Consider the following 24326-nt stretch of genomic DNA (forward strand, 5'->3'; position numbering starts at 1 on the left):
ACATGATAGTTTACTGGGTTATTAATTGGTTCCTTCTTTTTATTGCTGTAAAAGAAGGATTTTTTTCCCCTACGTTTCTCCTCCTTTACCAGAGAGGTTGAGTGCAAATGATATGAGCAACGTCCCTAGTTTTCTCCTAAATCTTATTAGCCCCGCCTCCCACAGTAGTTTCACTTCTCAATTTAATCCAGTCTGAGTTAACTTCCTGACCCAGGAAGTGGCAGCTACAGAGGGGACCAGCAGCGAATATGTAAGTGTCTGAGCAGTGAAGGTTATGGAAAAGGTCCAGGCTAAGGTTTTCTCAGTGGATATGTGAGTGTGTCCTGGTGGCAGGTGGGGTGAGGAATGTATTTCCTGACAGCAGGGCCACTCCAACTCTGAAAATGGTCAGGACTTTCTTTGTTTTACAGCTCTCGCTTCTTTCCTGCTCTTTGTTTCACCAGACTTTACACCAAATCTCAGAAGATTCAGAACTTAGGTGAGTGGGGCCCAGGACAGGAACCCTGGAGCCTTGGAAGCAGGGGAGCCCCTTCTCCCCAGGAGCGCGGTGACCCTAGCAGAGAGGGGCCTGGTGTATCACTGGAGGAAGTAGCCCGCCAAGGACCAGACATCATCAGAAGAAATTCTGTGTGGCTTCAAGAGACTGATCTGCTTGTGACAGGAAATCAGCCTACACGGTAACTGTAATTAAATTACTGTTTTTTATTCTAGGCACTGTCATTTAAAAGAAGAGTTACTCTTCAAACTTCCTCCTGACTCTGCCCTGTCCTAGAGCAGCTCTCAGGAGTAGGGGTGTGGGGCTGGCAGGGGAGAGATGGGGATACAGGGAGAGCCCAGCTAGGTTCTCAGAAGAGGCAGGCTTTTTTGCTCCTGGCCACCCCTCTGTTGCCTATCCCTGGCCTCCTCCATCTTCTTTCTGCCTTCCCTACCTCCTTGGGTCTGCAAACTCTTTATGTTGCAATCACTCTGAACATGTCTCTTGAGATAGGTCCTGTCCTGGAGAAGAGATATTAGTAGTAAACTTCCCAGTTCTACAGGAGCTCTGATCCCATAGAAATAACTGCTCCTTAGGACCAAACCCTCTGCTCTGCAGCCTTCTTTCCAATTCTCATTCCCTCAGTTTAGGGAGAGGGCACAAAAAGGATAAACTAGTTCTTCTGGTTGTTCTGGTTGCCTCGATTGCTTCCATTACCCTCCTGGTTGGGTCTCTAGAAAGACCTTATTAACCAGGGAAGTCCCACTTAGGCACCCCTCTCTCTCTGCAGGAGAGAGAAATATTCACTATTCTCCTTTCTCTTTCTTTTGCCTATTATACCTCTGCTCCTAAAAGCAAAAAAAGCAAAAACCAAAAAACAACCGACCTTATTAACCAGTGTTGGTTGTTGTTCCTTGTGGGGATGGGGGGATTGAGGTGGAGTCAAATTTGATCGTCATGATGGTGTAGAAGCCAAGGGAACACTTCCTCTTTGCCTTCTGAAAGTTCACTGAAAAATCAGCTCACAAAAGGCAGGCTAATTGGAGAAAAGGCATACAAATTTATTAACATGTACATGGGCTAGAATCACAGAGTGATTACCCCCTCTTCCAATGGGGTAGATACTTATATAGTCTTATTTATAAATACTTATGTATTATAAATACTTATGTATTATAAATTATTTATCAAATACTTATGTGAGTAGACATACTATGTATATATTTATAAATATGTATAAATAGTGCGATTTATATATTATGTAATTGTATGTATTATAATATAAAAATGTTTTGTTAATATATGTAGTAATTATATAGGAGTTGAGTATAAAAATGATGTATAGAAGTAGATATGTTTATATGAGTGGTGGTATAGGAATATTTATTATATTTATACATATTTATATATGTATACATTATATATGGATAAATACAAATACTTATATAGCCTTATATAAGTATATAGCCTTAAATATTTATATATCTATAAATACAAATACTTATATAGCCTTATTTCAGAGGGGAAGGGTGATATCAGGAGAATATAGGTAATTCTGTTGAGGGGCAGTAAATGATTACTAGGGATAATAAATGAATATTCAGGAGGATGAATGAATGGAGGAACAGAGTTTAACTCGTAAATGGTTCTCTTTGGAAAATGAATGAGCCTGAGAGACAGACATTATTTTGTGAAAGTGTCTGATTAGGTCTGGTTACATTCTTAGTCCTCTTTTCTTCAGTGCAAAATGTGATAATAGGGGTTGGAAGGAAAAACAATTGTTCTTTTTGTCTAGTCTGACAGGTCTTTATGTAGATAGGGGAAAAGTCTCTTCCAGCAACTGCTGATGTCTAAGGGCCTTTAATTCAAAATACTCATTACACCAGGGAGTCATATATTGGGGTGAAGCTCCTCGTACTCCTTCAGTGGACTCTGTCACAGATCACCCAATTGCATGAGTGTTACTACCAATTACAAAGAGTAATTCTGGTACCAATTATTCTTTTTTTTTTTTTTAAGACAGATTCTCGCCCTTTCACCCAGGCTGGAGTGCAGTGGTGTAATCTGGGCTCACTGCAACCTCCCACTCCAGAGCTCAAGTGATTCTCCTTCCTCAGCCTCCTGAGCAACTGGGATTACAGGTGTGCACCACCATGCCCCGCTAACTTTTTGTATTTTTAGTAGAGATGAGGTTTTGCCATGTTGGTCAGGCTGGTCTCAAACTCCTGATCTCAGGTGATCCGCCTGCCTTGGCTTCCCAAAGTGCTGGGATTACAGGCGTGAGCCACCATGCCGGCCTGGTACCAATTATTCTTGAAGTTGACTAGAATAGGAAAGAGTTTCACACTCCCTGAGTTCTCTCTTTTACAGCTTTTGTGAGGAAGCCTGCGTTGTTTCTCCCAGCACTTGGTCCAAGGTAACTTTCTGTGATAACGGAATGTTGTATATTGAGGCTGTTATGTGGCCACTAGTCACATGCAACTATTAAGCAATCGAAATGTGGCAAGTGGAACAGAAAAACTAAATGTTTTCATTTTAATTTTTATTAAGTTAAATTTAAATTCCCATTCATGATAGTGGCTACTGTATTAGCTACACAGCTAGATGTTTATGCGTCCTCTAAATTCTAATGCATTTCTTCTTTCTGGAGAGAAGACTTTAGCTGGACATGGTGGCACATGCCTGTAGTCCCAGCCACTCTGCCAGGGTGAGGCAGGAGGATTGCTTGAACCCAGGAGGTTGAGGCTGCAGTGAGCGGTGGTCATGCCACTGCACTCCACTACAGCTTGAGCAAGAGAGTGAGAACTTGTCTCATAAGAAAAGAAAAAGAGCCCGGGTGCAGTGGCTCATTCCTGTAATCCTGGCACTTTGGGAGGCTGAGGCAGGTGGATCACGAGGTCAAGAGATCGAGACCATCCTGGCCAACCAACATAGTGAAACCCCGTCTCTACTAAAAAATACAAAAATTAGCTGGGCGTAGTGGCGCACCACTATAGGCCCAGCTGCTCAGGAGGCTGAGGCAGGAGAATCACTTCAACCCGGGAGGCGGAGGTTGCAGTGAGCCGAGATCGCACCACTGCACTCTAGTCTGAGTGACAGAGTGAGACTCTGTCTCATTAGAAAAAAAAAAAAAAATTAGAAGACTGAGAAAAGAAAAATAGTTTAGCAGTCTGAGCTATGTAAGGTATGCAGAATTTATCAGGACCAGTGAGACAGGAGTATGGATCTTCAGTTAAGACCGCATGTTTAAAAGCATTTTTTTCCTGACTGGCTGCCTCATCTATTACCTACACGTTCCTGAGATTTGTAATAAAAAGAACAATGTACAGCCAATCAAAAGCTTATGCTATTTTAATGTAAATTCTTGGTAAACAATTTTAAAACGGCTTTAAAACTGCTTTTTTTCCCCTTTAAATAACCACTTGCAACTGCTTGCTAACGAGGATAACTTGAAACTCTGCATCTGGGTTGCTGTTCTCAAATGTGGCCCAAACAAACTCAGCCTCAGCTTCTTCCTTTTAAGTCCTCTTATCTTCAATACAAAATGAGATAATAGGGGTTGGAAGGAAAACCTTCAAGACCTATGGAAGTCAGTAGCAGCCAGCTCATCACATAGAGGTGCAGGTGAGGTGTTTTTCCTCATGGTAAAAATTCTGGCTGCTTCATCTCCATCTCTAGAGCCCATATTGGAGCTTTTCAATAAAAGCTATGGCCTCAACCACCAGCACCAAGAAGATGATGGAGGAAGCCACCTGCTCCATCTGCCTGAGCCTGATGACGAATCCAGTAAGCATCAACTGTGGACACAGCTACTGCCACTTGTGCATAACGGACTTCTTTAAAAACCCAAGCCAAAAGCGACTGAGGCAGGAGACATTCTGCTGTCCCCAGTGTCGGGCTCCATTTCACATGGATAGCGTCCGACCGAACAAGCAGCTGGGAAGCCTCATTGAAGCCCTCAAAGAGATGGATCAAGAGATGTCATGTGAGGAACACGGAGAGCAGCTCCACCTGTTCTGCGAAGACGAGGGGCAGCTCATCTGCTGGCGCTGTGAGCGGGCACCGCAGCACAAAGGGCACACCACAGCTCTTGTTGAAGATGTATGCCAGGGCTACAAGGTGAGTGTGTGGGTCAGGGGGCCTTGGTAAGTACCAAATCTTATCCTGCTCCCAGGAGCTGAGATGATTTAGCCTGAAACCTAACATTATGGCTTGGAAATACAGCTTTCATCATGTCATTCTTCTGAAAAATAGTTTATGATGATTTCTTGCTAAATTATCTAGACTGTCCATTCTGACCTTCAATGGGATGGTTGGACTCATCTCTATCCATTTGTGTTATGATGAATTTCTCCTTGCTTTAGAACAGGTTGTTCTCCAACCAAACACCCGCATTTTTTCTTGCTTCACACCATGAATATCATTTGAAAAACCACAATATGTAAAACCATGCAGTAGGGCCTGAAAACAGGGAAGAAAGACCCATTACATTTTAGGTATCTACAGTCTAGTAAAGAAGATAAACTATCAAAAATGTCTGCCTGGAGGTCCCTGGTTTTGGTGGTGGGGAGGGACATTTAGGGCAGGGAGTGGTTCATCTCAGAAGTAACTCCTGAAGGACACATAAAAATTGAACACCTAGTGGGGGATTTTCATTTGGGGAATGAAGGGTCAGTGACATTGAAAATATCACTCTGGTACCTATACTTTTTTTTTTCTGAGATAGGGTCTTGCTCTGTGTCCCAGGTTGGAGTGCAATGGTGCAGTCTCGGCTCACTGCAGCCTCAACCTCCTGGGGCTCAAGCAATCCTCCCACCTCAGCCTCCCAAATAGCTAGGATTACAGGAATGCACCACTATACCCGGATAATTTTTTTATTTTTTGTACAGACATGGTCTGGCTTTCTTGCTTATAGTGGCCTCAAACCCCTGGTCTCCCTCCCATCTCAGCCTCCCAAAATGCTGGGATTAGAGGCATGAACCACTGTGCCCAGCTACTCTGGCATGTCTATAATAAAAGGAATATCAAGGAGTAAAATTCAAACTATCCATATAAGAAAGGGAGGAGAGGGCAGATTTTAAGCAAGATTCAGGAAGAAGAGTAAAAGATTTGGAAATGCTTGGTTGTGGAAGGTGAAGCAGAGGGAGAGGTTTTGTGTACCATCCAGGCTTCTTGCCAGAAAGCATATTAAGGAAGGAGGGACTTTGCTGTTGGCAGCATGGAGGAATGGGCCTAGTCCTGATGTCCCTTTTCCTTTTCTGTCCTGCCTAGATTTGAAAAAAATGTTGCCCCCTGTGTCAGTCTCCTTATTCTGTCCTCCATGAGGCAGAGGTGGTTTGTATGAAGGCTCTAAGTCCTTCTAAGGACATGTCAATCCTGACCCCCACTCAGCTCATGGCAGCTCTTCCTTAAACTCCATGGAACAGCTAATAACTACAATGATGATATTCCAATTTGAATTACTTTTCCACCAAGTAGTAAGGAAAGGAGGCTGCTTATGTTGCAATTGAGTTTGGTCACTTACTAGATGGGCAATTTTGGGCACGTTATTTAATGTCTTGACACCCTGGTTTCCCCATCTGTAAATGGGGATAATAGCAGTGTCCTCTCTCCCTAAAACACACACACAGGAGGTGGTTATAAGCTTTGAGGACATTAAAATATAGAATGCATAGAATAGCACTTGGCATACAGCAAGGACAATGTCATCTTTTGCTAAAACAGTTACATAGAGCCCTTTCCTGAGAATGCTCGAGAATTAATGAGTATACTTGTTGGGTTTAGAGAGGACAGGAGACAATTCTTTTAGCATTGATTACAATTAGCAATTTGGGTCAGCTTCAAATCACTTGGCATCCTGATTTTTCATGACTCATAAGACACAAAATTTCATGTGTGCCAAACACTGGTATCGGTTTTGCTTGGTTCAGCATGTTATTTTACAAAATCTTTTAGATGATGATTACCTTGTTCTATATATAACTTTTTCCTGGCAAGACTCTAGTGGAGGGTGTATCTCAGGCTCTGGGTCAGCAGATGAGGGTGCAATGCTCCCCCAGCTGGTAGCCATAGCCCTTTGGGCAAGTTATTTTACCCCTTTCTTAGTCTCATTTTCTACAGCATAGAAATGATGTTTAAAATCCTACCAACTATTCAGGGTTGCCAAGGGGATCAGTATGTTCCTGCACATATAGCCTTTAGCATGCTCTCTAGCAAAAAACAAGGAGGACTCAATAAATATTCACTATTATTCAAATATATCTTAGAAAACTGGGATTCCCCCTAGGTCCCTAATGAAGAGTCACATTGAATAGGCTTCACTTATCAAATTTTTCCTTCAGGAAAAGCTCCAGAAAGCTGTGACAAAATTGAGGCAACTTGAAGACAGATGTACGGAGCAGAGGCTGTCCACAGCAATACGAATAACTAAATGGAAAGTAAGAATCTGACTTCATTGATCTCAAGCTATTTTCCATTCTAGAGCTTAGGCATAGGGGATGATTGAGGAAAATCACAATGATGATTTATTCTCACTAAACCAGATCAAAAAAATGAAACCCAAGGAAAAAACCATTATTTGTATTTATGCCCCTGGCTCCAGGTTTACATCCATGAGAATTTAGCACCAACTCCTCCCATCTTTAAACTGTAGTTGGCTGGGATTCCTGATACTTCAGTCAGAAGAAGCAGAATTGGTATGCCTATTTACCTAGAAAAAGCATTAACTGGGTCTCAAACTTTAAATACCTCAAAATAAACCTGGTTTGCAGGCCTCAACTCATTACCCTGGCACTTCTACCACAGCGGAGCATCTGGCTCGCAACTTTACAGGTACAGAAACCAACCTTTGTGGACACTTAAAAAACAGGATCACTCCAGATTGAAATTCATACTACTCAAGCTCATGAGGCTGATGAAGGAAATATACTTTATTTATTTCTTTTTTAATTATTATTATTTTTTGAGATGGAGTCTTGCTGGAGTGCAGTGCTGCAATCTCAGCTCACTGCAACCTCCACCTCCTGGGCTTAAGCAACTCCCCTGCCTCAGCCTCCTGAGTAGCTGGGATTACAGGCATGCGCTACCATGCCTGGCTAATTTTTTGTATTTTAGTAGAGACAGGGTTTCACCATGTTGGCCAGGATAGTCTCGATCTCCTGACCTCGTGCACCCACCTCAGCCCCCCAAAGTGCTGGGATTACAGATGTGAGCCATTGCACCTGGCCTATACTTGATTTATAAGTACATCATAAGTAATGCAACAACCTACACACTTGCAACTACAAACTGCAGGGTCTCTCAGACTATTTCCATGGCTGACCAACCTCCACATTATCAGAGCCACATTCTTTCATGGAAATATTTAGGTTCATGCAAAAGTAATTGCGGTTTTTGCCATTAAAGTAAAGGCAAAAACCACAATTACTTTTGCACCAACCTTTATATTTATATAATTCACTAGCTTGCAGTAAAATCCCACAAAGCTGATCACCGATTTTCCCTCTTTCAGGGGTCCTTTCTAACCTCTACCCTGATCTTTGTTTGTGGAGTTGCTCTTGAGCTCCTGAGTACACTCTTACTTCCCTCATTTCTAGGATCTTGGGCAATGGGGAAGACCTTGATTGTAACTAACATATATGAAAACCCATCTATACAAGAGTTAAAGCTGTACCTGTCTCCTACACAAAAATTCCACCTCATCCTAAGTCAAAGACCCTTCTTCTACATTGTAGTCATCGAAACACTGTGTGAATTTATTTTTATTTTTTAATTTTTATTTTTTTAAGATAAGTGGAGAGTTTATTTGGGCCATGTTTGAAGACTGCAGTCTGAGAACATAGATTCAAGTTGCCCTGAATACACACTCCCACTGCATTAATTTAGATAGCATTAATGGAAATTGCAACTTTACATCTCCTCAGATGAGACTTTCACTTGATTTCTGTCAGTCTTACACATAGCAATGCTTAAGATGACGCTAGGGTAGTAGAAAAATATTTCTCAGTTAACCATAATAAATACCTGCCAAACTCAGAGCTCCCCCTGCCAAGAATTATGGACCCTCTTACCAGCCTGGCTGTCTTAAAATCCAGTCTTGGTAATGTTCATTATAAGCTTTTACTTCAAGAAAATCACTCAGACTCAGAAATCTAACTTCTTAAATCATAAGTAAAAATTTATTTTTATCCTTGTAACTGATAAAGTGTTTGAACTTAGCCCTAGTTTCATAATTAAGTTATCTAGCACTCCTAACCCAGCTTTCTCCTGTGTCTTGGCTGAGGAATAAGGAAATTAATTGGGTGACTATAAGGAATCTGAGACAACCTCTTCCACGTCTGAGTGCCTGCCTCCCACACATGACTCTGCAGCAGGAAACTGGGGACATTCTTCCAGCTTCAGTGACTCATGAGAAAATAATGTCCCAGTGGCTGATTGTGTATGTGTGTGTGAAAATATATATAACACTTAAGCATTTAACCACTTTTAAGTATATAGTTCAGTAGAATTAAGTGCTTTTACATTGTTACATTGTTGTGCAACCATCACCATTCCCATTTCCAAACTGCAGCTCAGTTTCATCTTTCATCTTCTAAACTGAAGCTCACTACCCATTAAACAGTAACTCCGTTTTCCCATCTTGCCAACACCTTGTAACCACTATTTTACTTCCTGTCTTTATGAACTTAACTATTCTACATACCTTGTATAAGCAAAGTCTTACAATATTTGCCCTTTTGTTTCTGGCTTATTTTGCTTGAACGTCTTCAAGGCTTATCATGTAGTAGCGTGTGTCAGACTTTCATTCTTGTTTATCCATTCATCCGTAGATGGACATTTGGTTTATTTCCACCTTTTGACCATACTTTCTTGACTCCAGGAGATGGTACAGATTCAGAGACAAAAAATCCAGTCTGACTTTAAGAATCTCCAGTGTTTCCTATATGAGGAAGAGAAGTCTTATCTATGGAGACTGGAGAAAGAAGAACAACAGACTCTGAGTAGACTGAGGGACTATGAGGTTGGCCTGGGGCTGAAGAGCAATGAACTCAAGAGCCATATTCAGGAACTGGAGGAAAAATGTCAGGGCTCAGCCCAGAAATTGCTGCAGGTGAGGCTGTTTATTTGGAGTAGGGAAAAAAGGTATGTTATTGTGCTATTAAAGGAGAATGATAATGAAGCATGGGAAGATAGAGTAATGTTTCTTTTAGATATACATCAGTGCCATCAGGCTGGCCTTCACTAATCTATGGGGTACCTTTATGTCAATTAGAAAAATAAACTTCTGAGGGAACGTAGTTTGGCCAAATGGAACCATGGGATAACATTCACCACTGTTTGTCTCCTTGGCCCATGTGCACAGAACCTGGCTGTCAACTCTCTCCTGAAATACTCTGCTAGGTGACTGATGGGTGATAAAGTGGGGCAGCCAAAATGAGTGATAACCTGTTCCGACTTGCTTGTAGAACCCTTGCTCCAGAGCTGTTATGGTACAATCTACAGCTCTATCTGTATGAAGATAAACATCTGGAGCCATTAATTCTGGTTCTAACTAACAGGATTGCTGACTATACGGTAAGGTTGAGTGTATAGCATGATTGCTTTACCACTGTGTGATACCTGTTACCACCATCTTAGTGGCCCAGTCTCAGGGCTGTGCATGGATTCACCGCTAAGGACCTTTATGATATGTGTTCTCTAATCTGGGCTCACTGTGAAGGAAATCCGATCACCAAAAGCTAGTCTTGACAGAGGGAGCATGGACAAAGCTCCTGGCCCTCATGCTTCAGCAAGGATGAGAAGAGATGCAAATGTTGATAAACATCCTGCCATGCTGAATCTCCCAGAAGCTGGTAGGAATTATTCCATCTGGGTATCCATCAACAGCTAAGACTTGTGGGAATTACTCTATTTGGGTATCCATCAATATCTAAGACCGGGGTAACTCTCTTTACTTATTTGGGAAAAGCAAAGAAGAATAGCCCTGCATGACAAGCCCCATGAAATACCGATGTTCCCATGCTCATCTTTTCTTTTTGTTTCTTTATAGAATGTGAATGACACTTTGAGCAGGTAAGTCCTGTATGAATGCAGGAGGGGAGGGGTGTGTGTGTATAGAACTGGATGGAATGCACCTCTGAAGAAATCTCTGATGTCTGGTTGTTCTAGGAGTTGGGCTGTGAAGCTGGAAACATCAGAGGCCGTCTCCTTGGAACTTCATACTATGTGCAATGTTTCCGAGCTTTACTTTGATGTGAAGAAAATGTTAAGCAGTCATCGAGGTATGTGCACTAAAGAATTCCTAAATACTGTGGATGGAAGGGGCCTTATGCAGTAACCAAGTTTACCACCTGTCCCTCAGCAGGCTCACAGCCAGAGATGTTGTTTGGTTAATTTCAGTAGCGCTTTCATACCTTCTCTAGTTAGTATGTATGATTCACTGCTTAGATGTGAGTGAGCATTGCATTCTGATTATCTGCGCAAACCTTTCAAATTCTTCTTCTTTCACTTATTCCCCATATTACTCCAAGTGACTTGGTTTTCCCCTCTGAAAAATGAAAATATTAACAGCTCCCACTTCATTGAGTTGTCATCAAAATTAAATGCATCAACATGTACGAAGTGCTTAGCACCGTAACTGACACATGATCATAATACCACATCCTGGTATTAGATCTTATCATAGTGTTTCTTATTAATAGATCAGTCAACTCTTAGAGCAATGCAAGAAAGGTAGGTGAGTATGACAGCCTATCATTCACATATTTTAGGAACTTGACTTAGATAACACAGATGATAAATGTTACAACCAATTTACAGATTCCGAAATGTTAGAACCATTTACTGAGTTTCCTGCTCCCTTGATTTTTTTAAATCAGTACTGACCATACTTTCACAAATTTGTATCCATAAGTACAAAATCAAAATATCCCTGAAAATAGAAAGTTTTATCGTGATTCATTTGGCTGCAAAAATCTGGCCTAACCTGAAATGATTTGGTGGTTATATTAGTTATCTATTAGTACAAACAAATTACAATAATTTAGAACCTTAATACAACACCCATATATTATCTCAATTTTTGTGGTTCAGGAATCTGGGCACAGCTTAGTTGGGCCCACCACTTAGGGTCTGACAAGGCTGCAATTAAGATGTTGGTCAGGCTGTGTTCTTACCCGGAGGCTAGGTTAAGGAAGAATCCACTTCCAAGCTCACTGAGGTAGCAGGCAGAATTTCTTTCCTGATGGTTGCAGGACTTTGGGCCCTGGTTATTTCTGGCTGTTGGCTGGAGGTTGCCCTCAGCTTCTACAGGCCACCCCTCAGCTCTTTGCACATGGGCTTCTAACATGGCCAGTTATTTCTTCAGAGAGAGCTCAGGAGACAGACTCTTTAGAGAAAATCTGATAGCAAGATGGAGTCTTACATAATGAAATGTAATCTTAGAAATTATATTCCATCATCTTTGCCGTGTCCTATTGGTCAAAAGCAATTCATAAGCCCTTCTCACACTCAAAGGCAAGGAATTTTATGAGGGTGTGAACACTAAGAGGAGGAATCATAGAAGGCCACCCTTGAGTCTGTCTTCCACAGTGGCCAACCCTGAACTGCACTGAGATGAGACTATTTAAAAGTCTTTATTTATCCCACTTAATTTGAATAAATGTTTTGCTGCAGATATATTGATGAATTTGATTACACGGCTCTGCCTTAGGCCCTGATGGGGTTGAACTTTAGAGTATATGCATTTTTTTTTTTTTTTGCCTCTATAACTTCTGAACTAATTTGAATTGCAAAGCCCATTTTGTTCCAGGGATTTCAGATAAGGAATTATAGACCTGTGTTCCCCTCAAATACACAACAACAAACAACAACAAAACCCAAAAGCACTCTGTATTTCATCCTATACAGATGACAGGAAGGAAAAACAAGACTTTGTATAAGTTTTGCTGGGATTTCACTGAGTTCATTTGCCTACTCTCATCTTTTACAGAAGGAATCATAATATGGTTCAAGTGAAACTCTTTTTTTGTTTTTTTGAGACAGAGTCTCGCTCTGTCGCTCAGACTGGAGTGCAGAAGCATGATCTCGGCTCACTGCAAGCTCCACCTTCCGGGTCAAGTGAAACTATTTCTTAAATGGGCTTATCTTTAACTAAATATTTCTCCTCTCTTAAACACTGTTTATTAAAATTTTTCTTTTTTTAAAATTTTTTTTGAGATGGAGTCTCGCTCTGTTGCCCAGGCTGGCTTGCAGTGGCACAATCTCAGCTCACTGCAGCCTCCACCTCCTGGGTTCCAGTGCCTTAGCCTCCGGGGTAGCTGGGATTACAGGTACGTACCACCACCCCTGGCTGATTTTTGTATTTTTAGTAGAGATGAGGTTTCACAATGTTGGCCAGGCTGGTCTCGAACTCCTGACCTCACGTGATCTGCCCGCTTCGGCCTCCCAAAGTGCTAGGATTACAAGTGTGAGCCACTGCACCTGGCCTAAAATTTCTCTTATTACAAAAGTAATATGAATAAATTTTATTTTTATTTTTAAATGTATGTTTATTTTATTTTACATTGCCTTCAAGCAGATGCAACAAATAAATTTTAATCAGTCAAACAATATAAAGAATATAAACAGAAAGTTCAAGGTTTCTCCCACCCCTCTCCAATCTGACTTCTCTAGGTAGGGTAACCTATATCTTTCCCTAAGTTTGTACAAACATGTAATACATATACACTGTCTCTTCTATGTTACTCGTTACTTTTTTATGTCTAATATTCCATAAGTATATAATAAATATATGTAACCATATCCCTACTGATGGAGCTTCAGGCTGTTTCTAGAACTTAGTTATTACAACGTTGCTACAATAACTTTCTAGTCCACGCACCCTTTTATCCTGGTGCTTTCATTTCTTTTGGGAGCATACCCCAAACTGGAATTGCTGAAGTTATTGTTAATCTTAATATATGGTACCATATTACTTGACTCAAAGTTGTAACATAACTCCTACCAGCACCAGGAATAATGACTCACATATACTGAACACTTTTTAGTCTGTGACAGATTAGAAAAGCTTTAGTTTTCTTGGATCTTGTTTTATTATATCATAGTCCTCCCTATATGGGGCATTTTTGCTTTATAGATAAGGAAACATGACAGAGAGAGGTTAAGTGAGTGTTGTAGGATCTCATAACTAGACGGTAGGCGTAGAAAGAGTCTAGAGTCTAGAAACCACTCTCTTACCATTCTGCAATGTGGCAGAAAATACAAAGTGTTATTTACTTATCTCTTTTAGACAGGGTCTTACTCTGTCACCCAGGCTGGAGTGCAATGGCCCCATCATGGCTCCCTGCGGCCTTAAATTCCTGGGCTTAAGCAATCCTCCCACGTCAGCTTCCCCAGTAGCTAGGACCACAAGCAGGGACCACAGGCAAGCACCACCACATCTGGCTAATTTTAAATTTTTTTTTTTCTTTTTGTAGAAACAATATCTCTTTATTTTGTTCAGGCTGGTCTTGAACTCCCAGGCTCAAGCAATCCTCTCGCCTCGGCCTCCCAAAGTGTTGGGATTACAGGCACAAACCACCATCTCCAGCCTGAAGTGTATTTAATCCACTGCCTTATGGACTGGGCATTGAGGTTGTGTGTAGAGTCGGGTTTTTTTGTTGTTGTTGCTGTTGCTAACAATACTACTGTGAACATTCTTATCCATGCTTCTTTGTGTCCTGTGAATGTTTCCTCCAGGGAGATACCTTGGAATGACATGCTGGTATGAGGGATGCACATCATAATTTTACCAGATATTACAGATCTTGAAATTGTTCCAATTCTACCCCACCAGCAATATAAGAGCTCTCACTCCTCCAAAACTCCCTGAGTCTTTACTTATATAATTTCTGATTTTGATAGTCTTACGGATTTAAAATGGTACCTAATTGTGAACTTAATTTGTGCTTTTCTGATTTCAGTAGTGAGATTGAGATTATTTTTGTATGTCCATTAGCACTTCAGGCTTCTGTGATTTACCCATGATTTACTGTGGTTTAATAATTTTTATTGGGATTATTTTCCTTATTGATTTATGGGAACTTATTTTTTTTAATTTTTTTTATTTTTTTTTGAGACGGAGTCTCGCTCTGTCCTCCAGGCTGGAGTGCAGTGGCCGGATCTCAGCCGGGTTCACGCCATTCTCCTGCCTCAGCCTCCCGAGTAGCCGGGACTACAGGCGCCTGCCACCTCGCCCGGCTAATTTTTTGCATTTTTTTTTAGTAGAGACGGGGTTTCACCGTGTTAGCCAGGATGGTCTCGATCTCCTGACCTCGTGATCCGCCCGTCTCGGCCTCCCAAAGTGCTGGGATTACAGGCTTGAGCCACCGCGCCCGGCTGGGAACTTACTATGGCTGATGTCTTCTGGCATGTGGATGGCATTTTGCACTTTCATCCTGTTTTATGATAAATAGGGTTTCAAAATTAAGTAGACACATTTTCCTCCAAAGTCTGTGTCTTCTGTTTCCAAAGAGCTTAGTCATCAGTGGGCAGTGAATTTTATCACCTAATTAATTTTATTAGCCCCATGTGCTATGCCTGTAGTTCCATCTGCTGGGGAGACTAGGGCAGGAGGATCTCCTGAGCCCAGGAGTTCAAGGCTGCGGTAAGCTATGGTCACACCACTGTACCCAGCCTGGGCAACAGAGCTAGACCCTGTCTCTTAAAGGAGGAGGCCAGGTACAGTGGCTCACGCCTGTAATCCCAGCACATTGGGAGGCCGAGGCGGGAGGATCACTTGAGGGCAGGGGTTCGAGACCAGCCTGGTCAACATAGTAAAACCCCATCTCTACTAAAAACACAAAAATTAGCCAGGCATGGTGGTGTGTACCTGTAGTCCCAGCTACTCAGGAAGCTTAGGCAGAATTGCTTGAACCTAGAAGACAGAGGTTTCAGTGAGCTGAGATTGTGCCACTGCACTCCAGCTTGAGTGACAGAGTGAGACTCCATCTCAAAAAAAAAAAAAAAAAAAGGAAATGGAGAAGGAGGAAAAGAAGGAGGTGGGGAGGGGAGGAAGAGGAAGAAGAAGAAAAGACAAAATTTTAGCTGTCATTTATGCTCTGATAGCATTATAATGATGATGAAGACAATTGCTAGGTTAGTGAGAGGAGGCTACATACACACCAGAACTCTCTACATGGAAAGCAAGTTCATATATTTTGTTAAGTATGCTTCATTGGAGACCTTCTTTTCCCGTAACTATGACCAGTGCTCTGCCAGCTTAGTCAACAACAACATCACATGTTGACTCCACACCTGGATTTTTGGTCCAATTGGTAATGAAATCATCCCACCAGTGTCTTCATAATATATATATACACACACACATAGTATTCTCTCTATATATATTTATTTGTATGTCTATATCTATATCCTCCCACCTCAGCTCTCGCTCCATCTCCCAGCCTGAGTGGTGCAGCAGTGCGATTATGGCTCAACCAATGAGAGGATCAATGGCGATCCTCTCATTTCAGCCTCCCCAGTAGCTGGGACTACAGGCATGGGCCACCATATCTGGCTGATTTTTAAATTTTTTTGAGACAGCAAGTCTCTATATACTATAGATATATATATATATAGTATCCTCTCTCTAATATGGATAGAGAGAGGATACTATGTCTATATCTGTATCTATCTATCTTTCTATAGGGAAGGAATACTATATATCTAATAATATGTAATATATATTATATATAAAAAGTCAAGCATTGATTCGTACATATAATGTATATATAGATTACTGTGTGTATGTGTGTGTGTTTATATATATATATTTTTTTTCTTTTTTTTTTTTTCAAGACAGGCTGTCACTGTGTTGCCCAAGCCAAGTGGTACAGTGGTGCGATCATGGCTCGACCACCTGGGCTAAAGTGATCTTCCCACCTCAGCCTCCCCAGTTGCTGGGACTACAGGCACAGGCCACAAAACCCGGCTAATTTTTAATTTTTTTTTGAGACAGGGTCTCCCTTTGCCACCCAGGATGGAGTGTAGTGGTGCAATCTTGACTCACTGCAACCTCCACCTCCTGGGCTCAAGTGATCCTCCCACCTCAGCCTCCTGAGTAGCTGGGACTATAGGTGTGCACCACAATGCCAGGATAATTTTTCATATTTTTTGTAGAGATGGAGTTTGGCCATATTGACTAGGCTGGTCTCAAACTCTTGGACTCAAGTGATTCACCCGCCTCAGCCTCCCAATATGCTGGGATTACAGGCATAAGCCACTGATTATTGTACATGTTTTTGATGTAACATATTATATATGTCATATATGACAATGTAAATGAATATATTAAACATTCGGTTTTCATTTATATATTGTAAAATACATATAGTATACATATATAATATGTAGAAAATATGCTATACAGATATGTGTATGTTAACATATATAATACATATACATATATTTATAGATGCATATATAAAATTTGATTTGTTATTTATATTATTTTGTGCAGGAGTTCTATATCTGTCTACAAGCTGGTGCCATAATTTTTTATTCTTTGGAAGATTTGGTATGAGATTGTCATTACTCATGCCTTGACTTCTAAATTTCCTATAAAACTGACAAAATCCATTTTTGCTTGATAAAGATGCATGTTTTATTATCTGTCAGTAAAATTTAAAGTAATGATTTCATTTCTTTAATGTTAGGTCTGCCCATGTTTTCTTTGTTTTTTGAATGAGTTTTACTCAGAAATATTTTTTTCTAGGAAGTATTAATTTTGTCAATGCTTTCAATTTTATTAGTAGCGTAAGATTTATTATAAAGTTCTGTAGTGTTTTAAAATTTTCTGCATTCATTCCATTTGTGCCTTCTTACTTTGATAAATCTCATTAGAGGTATGTCTATTTTATTTATTTATTTTTTAAAGATGCTACTTTTTGGGGGTTTTTTTTCCTCTTTATTGCATTCTGGTTTTAACTTCACTGTTACATTGTTTAGTATCTATTTTTTCTTTTTAAAAAATTATATTTGGGTTTTCTATGTTCTTTTGAACATTTAAATTAGATGCTTAGCTCATTAATGTTCAGTTTATTAATTTTTCTAAGATAAGCATTTAAAGCCTACAAATTTTCCTTAAAATTCTGCTTTAGCTCCATTGTATATTTTTATAAATAACATTTTATTATTGTTCCATTCTATATGTCTTGTAATGATTTATTAGTAGTTTACATTTCCTAATATTTAGAATCTTTTAGTTGTCTTTTATTATTGGTTTATAATCTTATATTGAGGCTAGAGAAAATGATCTGTGTAATACAGATTTATTGAAATTTGTTCAGACTGTTTTCTGACTATTATGTACTCAGTTAGCACATGTTCCATCTATACCTGAGAAAACTGCATATTCTCTGCTTACTATTATTAAACAATTACTGAGCTTTATGTATTGACTATGAGATTGGGCTTCTTAGATTGTTCAGACCTTCCATATCTTCCCTTACTTTTGATCTGCCTGATCTATCAATTATGGAAAGAAGAATGTTAAAATATCCGGTGATGATTGTAGATTTGTCAATTTCTCCTATAATTCTACAGTTTTTGCTTTGTATATTAACACAATTTTAAGCATGAATGTACTATATTACTAGTGCATTCACGTTTAGAATTGTGTTATCTTTTTTAGGTGACTCCTTTCATTCTTTCCTTTTTTTTTTTTAGACAGAATCTCGCTCTGTCACCCAGGTTGTAGTGTAGTGGCGAAATCTCAGCTCACTGCAACCTCTGCCTCCCCGGTTCAGGTGATTCTTGTGCTTCAGCCTTCCAAGTAACTGGGATTACAGGCATGTGCCACAGTGCACAGCTAATTGTTGTATTTTTAGTAGAGCCAGAGTTTCACCATGTTGGGCAAGCTGGTCTTGAACCCCTGGCTTCAAGTGATTCTCCTGCCTTGGCCTCCCAAAGTGCTGGGATTACAGGCATGAGCCACCACACCTGGCCCTCCTTCCATTCTTAATAATGCTCTGACTTAATATCTTTTGATATACTTACATAACTACAACAGTGTATGACTATATTACCTATCTTTTAAATTCCAATCTTTCTATATGTTTTTGTTTATGTGTCACACCAATAGGTGGAATTTTGAAAATCCAATTGATACTTTTTCTCTTAAGTGGTATTACCACCCTGTAAACATTTTAATTTCTCAACATGGGTTTTCCTGGGTCATTCAGGTAATATGAATTGACACCCCAAACTTCTGTGAGTCAGGCTGATAAGAGCTGACTGAATAGAGTTTGAAAAAGAGGGTATTTACAAAGGTGAGGAGTTGGGAAATCCACAAGGAACAGGAAGTGCCCAGAGCTAGGAACAGTTAGAGAGCCATCACCTCCTCTGGGCCTCAAGTGGCAGGTGTAGGGAGCTGTAACTATACAAGAGTGTGCCCAGAGGCAGAGGAATGCAGACCCTCCAAATCATAGCCAGTGGCATGGGACTGGGGTACTGAATACTCCCAAGGCTACTGCTTTGTGCCCTATGGTCTCCTCTGGTGCTTCCCATTGGCTGAACCAAGCAGAAGCCAGAGGGCAGAAAGCCTGGTTAATGTGTCCACGTCAGCCTTCCCTGGCACAGAGCACGACAGGGAAAAGTGAGGGAATGATTTGGAAGAACAAACAGAGCATCCAGCACAGGAGATGTTTCTGAATACTTGAATTCCTTAATTGTCACAGACCAACTGATCAACATTTAACTCAGTAGCACAGTGGTTTCTTAACTCTCTTGTTAGAACATCCTATTACCATTTTTTTATTTCTAAAACTGCATACTGTCCAGTATCTCACTTTAGGTTATCAGAGTTTTTTTCTGTCTTGTTTGATTCTAGTCTGATATTTTTCATGTATATTGGTCCTCGGTGTATTATTATCTCATACTAATGCTTATGGAACATTATCTGAGGGGAAAGAGAAGAGCTTACAATTAAAAGTCATGGGACTAGGCATGTGTCATGAGACCTGGGTCTTCCAATAACAAGCTAAGACAGCTGAGTTATTTTCCTTCTCTGATTCCCAATGTTGGTGGTTATTCAGTAGAGAAAGGAAAAGGTATCTTTCTGCTCAACTGTTTCATGATTCCTGGAAGTCCTGCATGGGAGAAGAACTTTGGACAGGATGGTAAGCATATTAACTGGTTAGTTCTGTACCTTGGCATCCCTGAATAACTAAGATGAAGATGATGTCGATGATATCATTATTACTACATGTTGCTAGAAGAGCTGAGACAGGACTGGCTTCTCTGTCATAATGTAAAAGAGTCTTGGAAGATGTCTGGGATCCAGGGTCCAGAACCCCTCGTGGCCTTTGGAACACCAAGCTCTGTGCCAAAGGGTGGAAGGCTGCCCTGCCGCACTACAAATGTAAGCCCAGGGCCTAAAACCGCTTGTGGCTTGGATGGAACCCAGGGCTCAGGGCATAAAGCCCCTCATAGTCTCTGGAATGTACACAGACTTGTTGGTTCCTTGCTTCTTATTCATAAACATGTCCTCTATTATCTCAAGTGGCAGAGCATATTCTATACGTGTCAAAGAAAATGCTAAACCATCACAGCTACGCTTAATGCACCACTACCTTTCTACCCCCATGTCCTCACGCCCTCACTTGTTTACCCTCACATCCTCACCACCTGCTTCTTTGTTTGATCACCAATAAATAGTGTGGACTCTCAGAGCTCGGGGTCTTCACAGCCTCCAATCAAGCGTTGGCCCCCTGGACCCACTGTATGCACTCTTAACTTGTCTTTTCTCATTCCTTTGACCTTGCCAGACTTTGTAGCCCCCACGGCCTGGTGTCGGGTCCAATCACCCCAACAACTACCACTTATTAGGTGCTTACCATGTACCAGAAATTTTACCAAGCATTAAGCAAACATAAGCTTGTTCAATCTACCCACCATTCTCTGCAACAACTATGGTAATTTCCACTTTATAGTTAACAAACTGAGGCTCAGAGAGTTAAACGTTTTGCCTAAGCTCACACAGTTTATAAGAAACAATACTTGGGTTTGAACACAGGCTGGTTTTATTGAAAATAACTTGTGGCTGGGCATGGTGGCTCACACCTGTGTAATCCCAGCACTTTGGGAGACTGAGGTGGGTGGATCACTTGAGGTCAGGAGTTTGAGACCAGCCTGGTCAACATGGCGAAACCCCATTTCTACAGAAAATTTAAAAAAATTTTCCAGTTGTGGTGGTGCACACCTGTAGTCCCAGCTACTCAGATGGCTGAGGCAGGAGTATCGCCTGAATCTGGGAGGTGGAGGTTACAGTGAGTTGAGATAGTACCAGTGTACTCCAGCTTGGGTGACAGAGCAACACTCCGTCTCAAAAAAATAATAAACTAAAATAACTTGTGTTCTTCACACCAACAAAAGTATTTTGTTTGTTTGTTTTGTTTTGTTTTGTTTTGCAGTTAATGTGACTCTGGATCCAGATACAGCTCATCATGAACTAATTCTCTCTGAGGATCGGAGACAAGTGACTCGTGGATACACCCAGGAGAATCAGGACATATCTTCCAGGAGATTTACTGCCTTTCCCTGTGTCTTGGGTTCTGAAGGCTTCACCTCAGGGAGACGCTACTTTGAAGTGGATGTTGGCGAAGGAACTGGGTGGGATTTAGGAGTTTGTATGGAAAATGTGCAGAGGGGCCCTGGCATGAAGCAAGAGCCTCAGTCTGGATTCTGGACCCTCAGGCTGTGCAGAAAGAAAGGCTATGTAGCACTTACTTCTCCCCCAACTTTCCTTTATCTGCATGAGCAGCCCCTGCTTGTGGGAGTTTTTCTGGACTATGAGGCAGGAGTTGTATCCTTTTACAATGGCACTACTGGCTGCCACATCTTTACCTTCCCAAAGGCTTCCTTCTCTGATACTCTCCGGCCCTATTTCCAGGTTTATCAATATTCTCCTTTGTTTCTGCCTCTCCCAGATGACTAAGGAAAAGAGCAGAAGCTCCTTGGTTTAACCAGCACAGAGAAAATAATATAAATCCCATAAGGGCAAACGTTTGGTCTGTTTTCTTCGCTGTCAATTCCTTAGTACTTAGAATAATGCTGGGATTTTAGTGGATATTTAATTGATTTATGTTGAATATATGGACTTAGAAACTAAAAATACCACAGATGGTTAACCTGGACTGGGGCAAAGCAAGATAATAGCGATGATCATACATTGCTGTCTCCATCCGTCTTTAATGGGTCAGGGCTTTGATTTCCAAGGGTTCAGGTGATGAGTAGTGGTACCCACAGGTCAGAAGGTCTGCGTTCTCCTAATTTGTTTGCTGCCATTTGAACTCATGTGGGGAATGAAAAAAAGCTGCAATTATCCGCCAACTGCATTTAAAACCAAACAAAACAAAACAGGAAAATCAAAATAACGCTGACTCTTCCAACCACTGACGTGTTGTTTAATAATCTAAGCAGCAGTCCTGGAGGCTACCAGACTTACCGAGTTCTACCTGAGAAATAGCCAAGCAAAGTGTGAGAGAAGGGTTAAGAATGGCTTATAATGAGATGCTTCAAATGAAAAGGGAATTATGAGTAAAACTGCACTTGGAAGGGGGATTCAGTTCTGGAAGAGAAGTTGGTATTTTCCAGTCTGCTAGGACCAGCTACCTTGAAATATTTTAAAATCTCAGTAAATAGTTATTGCTGAAATGACTGTTCGTAGTTCTTATTATGATTCAGAGAAGATCAAATAGACCTTAACTTCATTTTGAAAAAGACCATATTACCATACCTGAGTGGGTAATGACAGGACTACAACTAAAACATAAACAACATTAATGATGACCATAAAAAGTCACAAAATTGCTAAATGTTATAATTTAGAGTTGATATAAAAATTGATGGCCAGGCATGGTGGCTCACGCCTGTAATCCCAGCACTACAGGAGGCTGAGGCACGGGGATCACTTGAGGTCAGGAGTTCAAGACCAGCCTGGCCAACATGGTGAAACCCCCGTCTTCACTAAAAATACAAAAATTAGCCAGGCATGGTGGCAGTCGCCCGTAATCCCAGCTACTTGGGAGGCTGACGGAGGAGAATTGCTTGAGCCTGGGAGGCAGCAGTTGCAGTAAGCCAAGATCGTGCTGTGCCTCAAGGAAAAAAAAAATTAATGTTTATTGATATCTGTTGAGGTCCTATGACATCACCTCTGAGAATAGGAGAAATGAAGCAACAGTTGTGTCTAGATGTCAGAGGCATGGCTGGGCCTCCATCTCTGCCTAAGGGAAGACATAAAAGAGTTCAGACTATTGCCCATGTTCCCCAGGGTCAGAAGTTCTAATGATGATGATAGAGGCTGGGTTGTAACTCACAAGTGAAGGGTAGCAGAATATGCCATCTTTGGCATAAGTATTTTGAGCTGAAGACAATTGAGAAAAAAATAGATTAAAAACAAACAAACAAACAAACCCCTCTGCACTCTCCCTATTTGCCTAAAAGCAGGATATGAAATTGTGAAGGCATCCTCCTACTCCAGGAAGAACAAAGGTTAGTCACCAGAGACTTTAGACTCTTATCAGCCTGGACATAGTACCAGAGAAGTCTTATTTAAAAAAAAAAAAGGAAAGAAGAAGTTGCCTTCCCACAATTTATTGCGCTAGTAACTCAAAGTCCTTTTCCTCTTCCTTGTCACTTAAAAAATGTATTGTTTTGTTAAAATGCTATATAGGCCCAAGTTCTAAATCCTCCTTTAAGTATTCATCTCAGTACTCCCCCGTGTTTGTGCAATGCACATGTTAATAAACTTCTCTTTGTTTCTGTCTTGTCAATCTGTCTTTTGTTAGACTACTTTATAGGGCCACAGATGGAGAACCTAAGATGAATAGAAAAAAAATATTTTTCTCCCCAACAGAAGGATTATCCCCCAGTCTTACTTGTTCTATATCCCTGTAGTCTGAGTATGCTGACCCAGACTTGGGGAATAGGACCCAGTGGGTAACCAAGGAACCCCACCTTTGTGCAGGATCAGTGAAGATGTAATCTGGATATTCATAAGCTCTTCTCTACCTCTTGGCGTCCCACAGTCCTGTGTTATCTAAGTGTGGTCTTCCCCAAAAAGGGGAGGCCTCCCTAACATTGTCAAAGCCTAGCATATGCTGCTCAGAGGAAATTCTGTATCACTAAGCACTTAGATTGCTGAATAAGAAAGGATGATAACAAAATAAACATTTAATTAAGTAAATGTTTTAAAAAATAAACCTGTGGGAACCATAAAGAAGGCCAGAAAAAAGATAAAATTGGACAAATTGGACATTAATTGGGGTGCAGGAAAGCTATGGAAAGAATATAAGTCCTGCTAGATAAATCATTAGCTATTCTAATAAAGAATACAGAAAAAAATAGGAACAAAAGAATATATACTGGAGTAATTTTGAGAGTAATTTGAAGAATTAGATGCAAATAAATGACAACTTTTGATTAAAATACTTTTTAAAAAGAAACAAATGGCCTAACTGACCCAAGAAGGGAAAGAAAATATAAACAGACTAATAAATACAAAATGAAATTCAGACACTTACAGAGCGGCCTGGCATGGTGGCTCACACCTGTAATCCTGTCACTTTGGGAGGCTGAGATGGGAGGATCACTTGAGGCTAGGAGTTTGAGACTAGCCTGGGCAAGGCCCCCATCTCTAAAAGAAAATAAATTAGCTGGGCATGGTAGCATGTGCCTTAGTCTCAGCTACTCAGGAGGCTGAGACACGAGGATTGCTTGAGCCTAGGAGGGCAAGGGTGCAGTGAGTCATGGTCATGCCACTGAATTCCAGCCTAAGTGACAGAGCAAGACCTTTTCTCAAAAAAAAAAAAAG

The 24326-nt window shown here is 40.8% G+C and overlaps 1 protein-coding gene across 2 annotated transcripts; it reads left to right on the plus strand.

Moving 5' to 3' along the window:
- The first annotated feature begins 72 nt into the window (after nt 1–72).
- Nucleotides 73–22899, plus strand: TRIM38 (tripartite motif containing 38). 2 transcript variants are annotated; one of them, XM_017849185.1, is made up of 8 exons: nt 73–250; nt 444–677; nt 4154–4594; nt 6817–6912; nt 9354–9584; nt 10524–10546; nt 10643–10755; nt 20926–22899. In XM_017849185.1, the coding sequence occupies exons 3-8, from the start codon at nt 4184–4186 to the stop codon at nt 21447–21449; spliced, it is 1398 nt and encodes a 465-aa protein (XP_017704674.1). In that variant the 5' UTR covers nt 73–250; nt 444–677; nt 4154–4183; the 3' UTR covers nt 21450–22899. The 2 variants fall into 2 exon arrangements, with proteins under 2 accessions (XP_017704674.1, XP_017704675.1); XM_017849186.1 differs by having other exon boundaries at nt 232–312.
- Nucleotides 22900–24326: the final 1427 nt, after the last annotated feature.

This window comes from Rhinopithecus bieti, unplaced genomic scaffold (assembly GCF_001698545.2).
Source record: "Rhinopithecus bieti isolate Rb0 unplaced genomic scaffold, ASM169854v2 scaffold_32760, whole genome shotgun sequence".
Classification (NCBI taxonomy): Eukaryota; Metazoa; Chordata; class Mammalia; order Primates; family Cercopithecidae; genus Rhinopithecus; species Rhinopithecus bieti.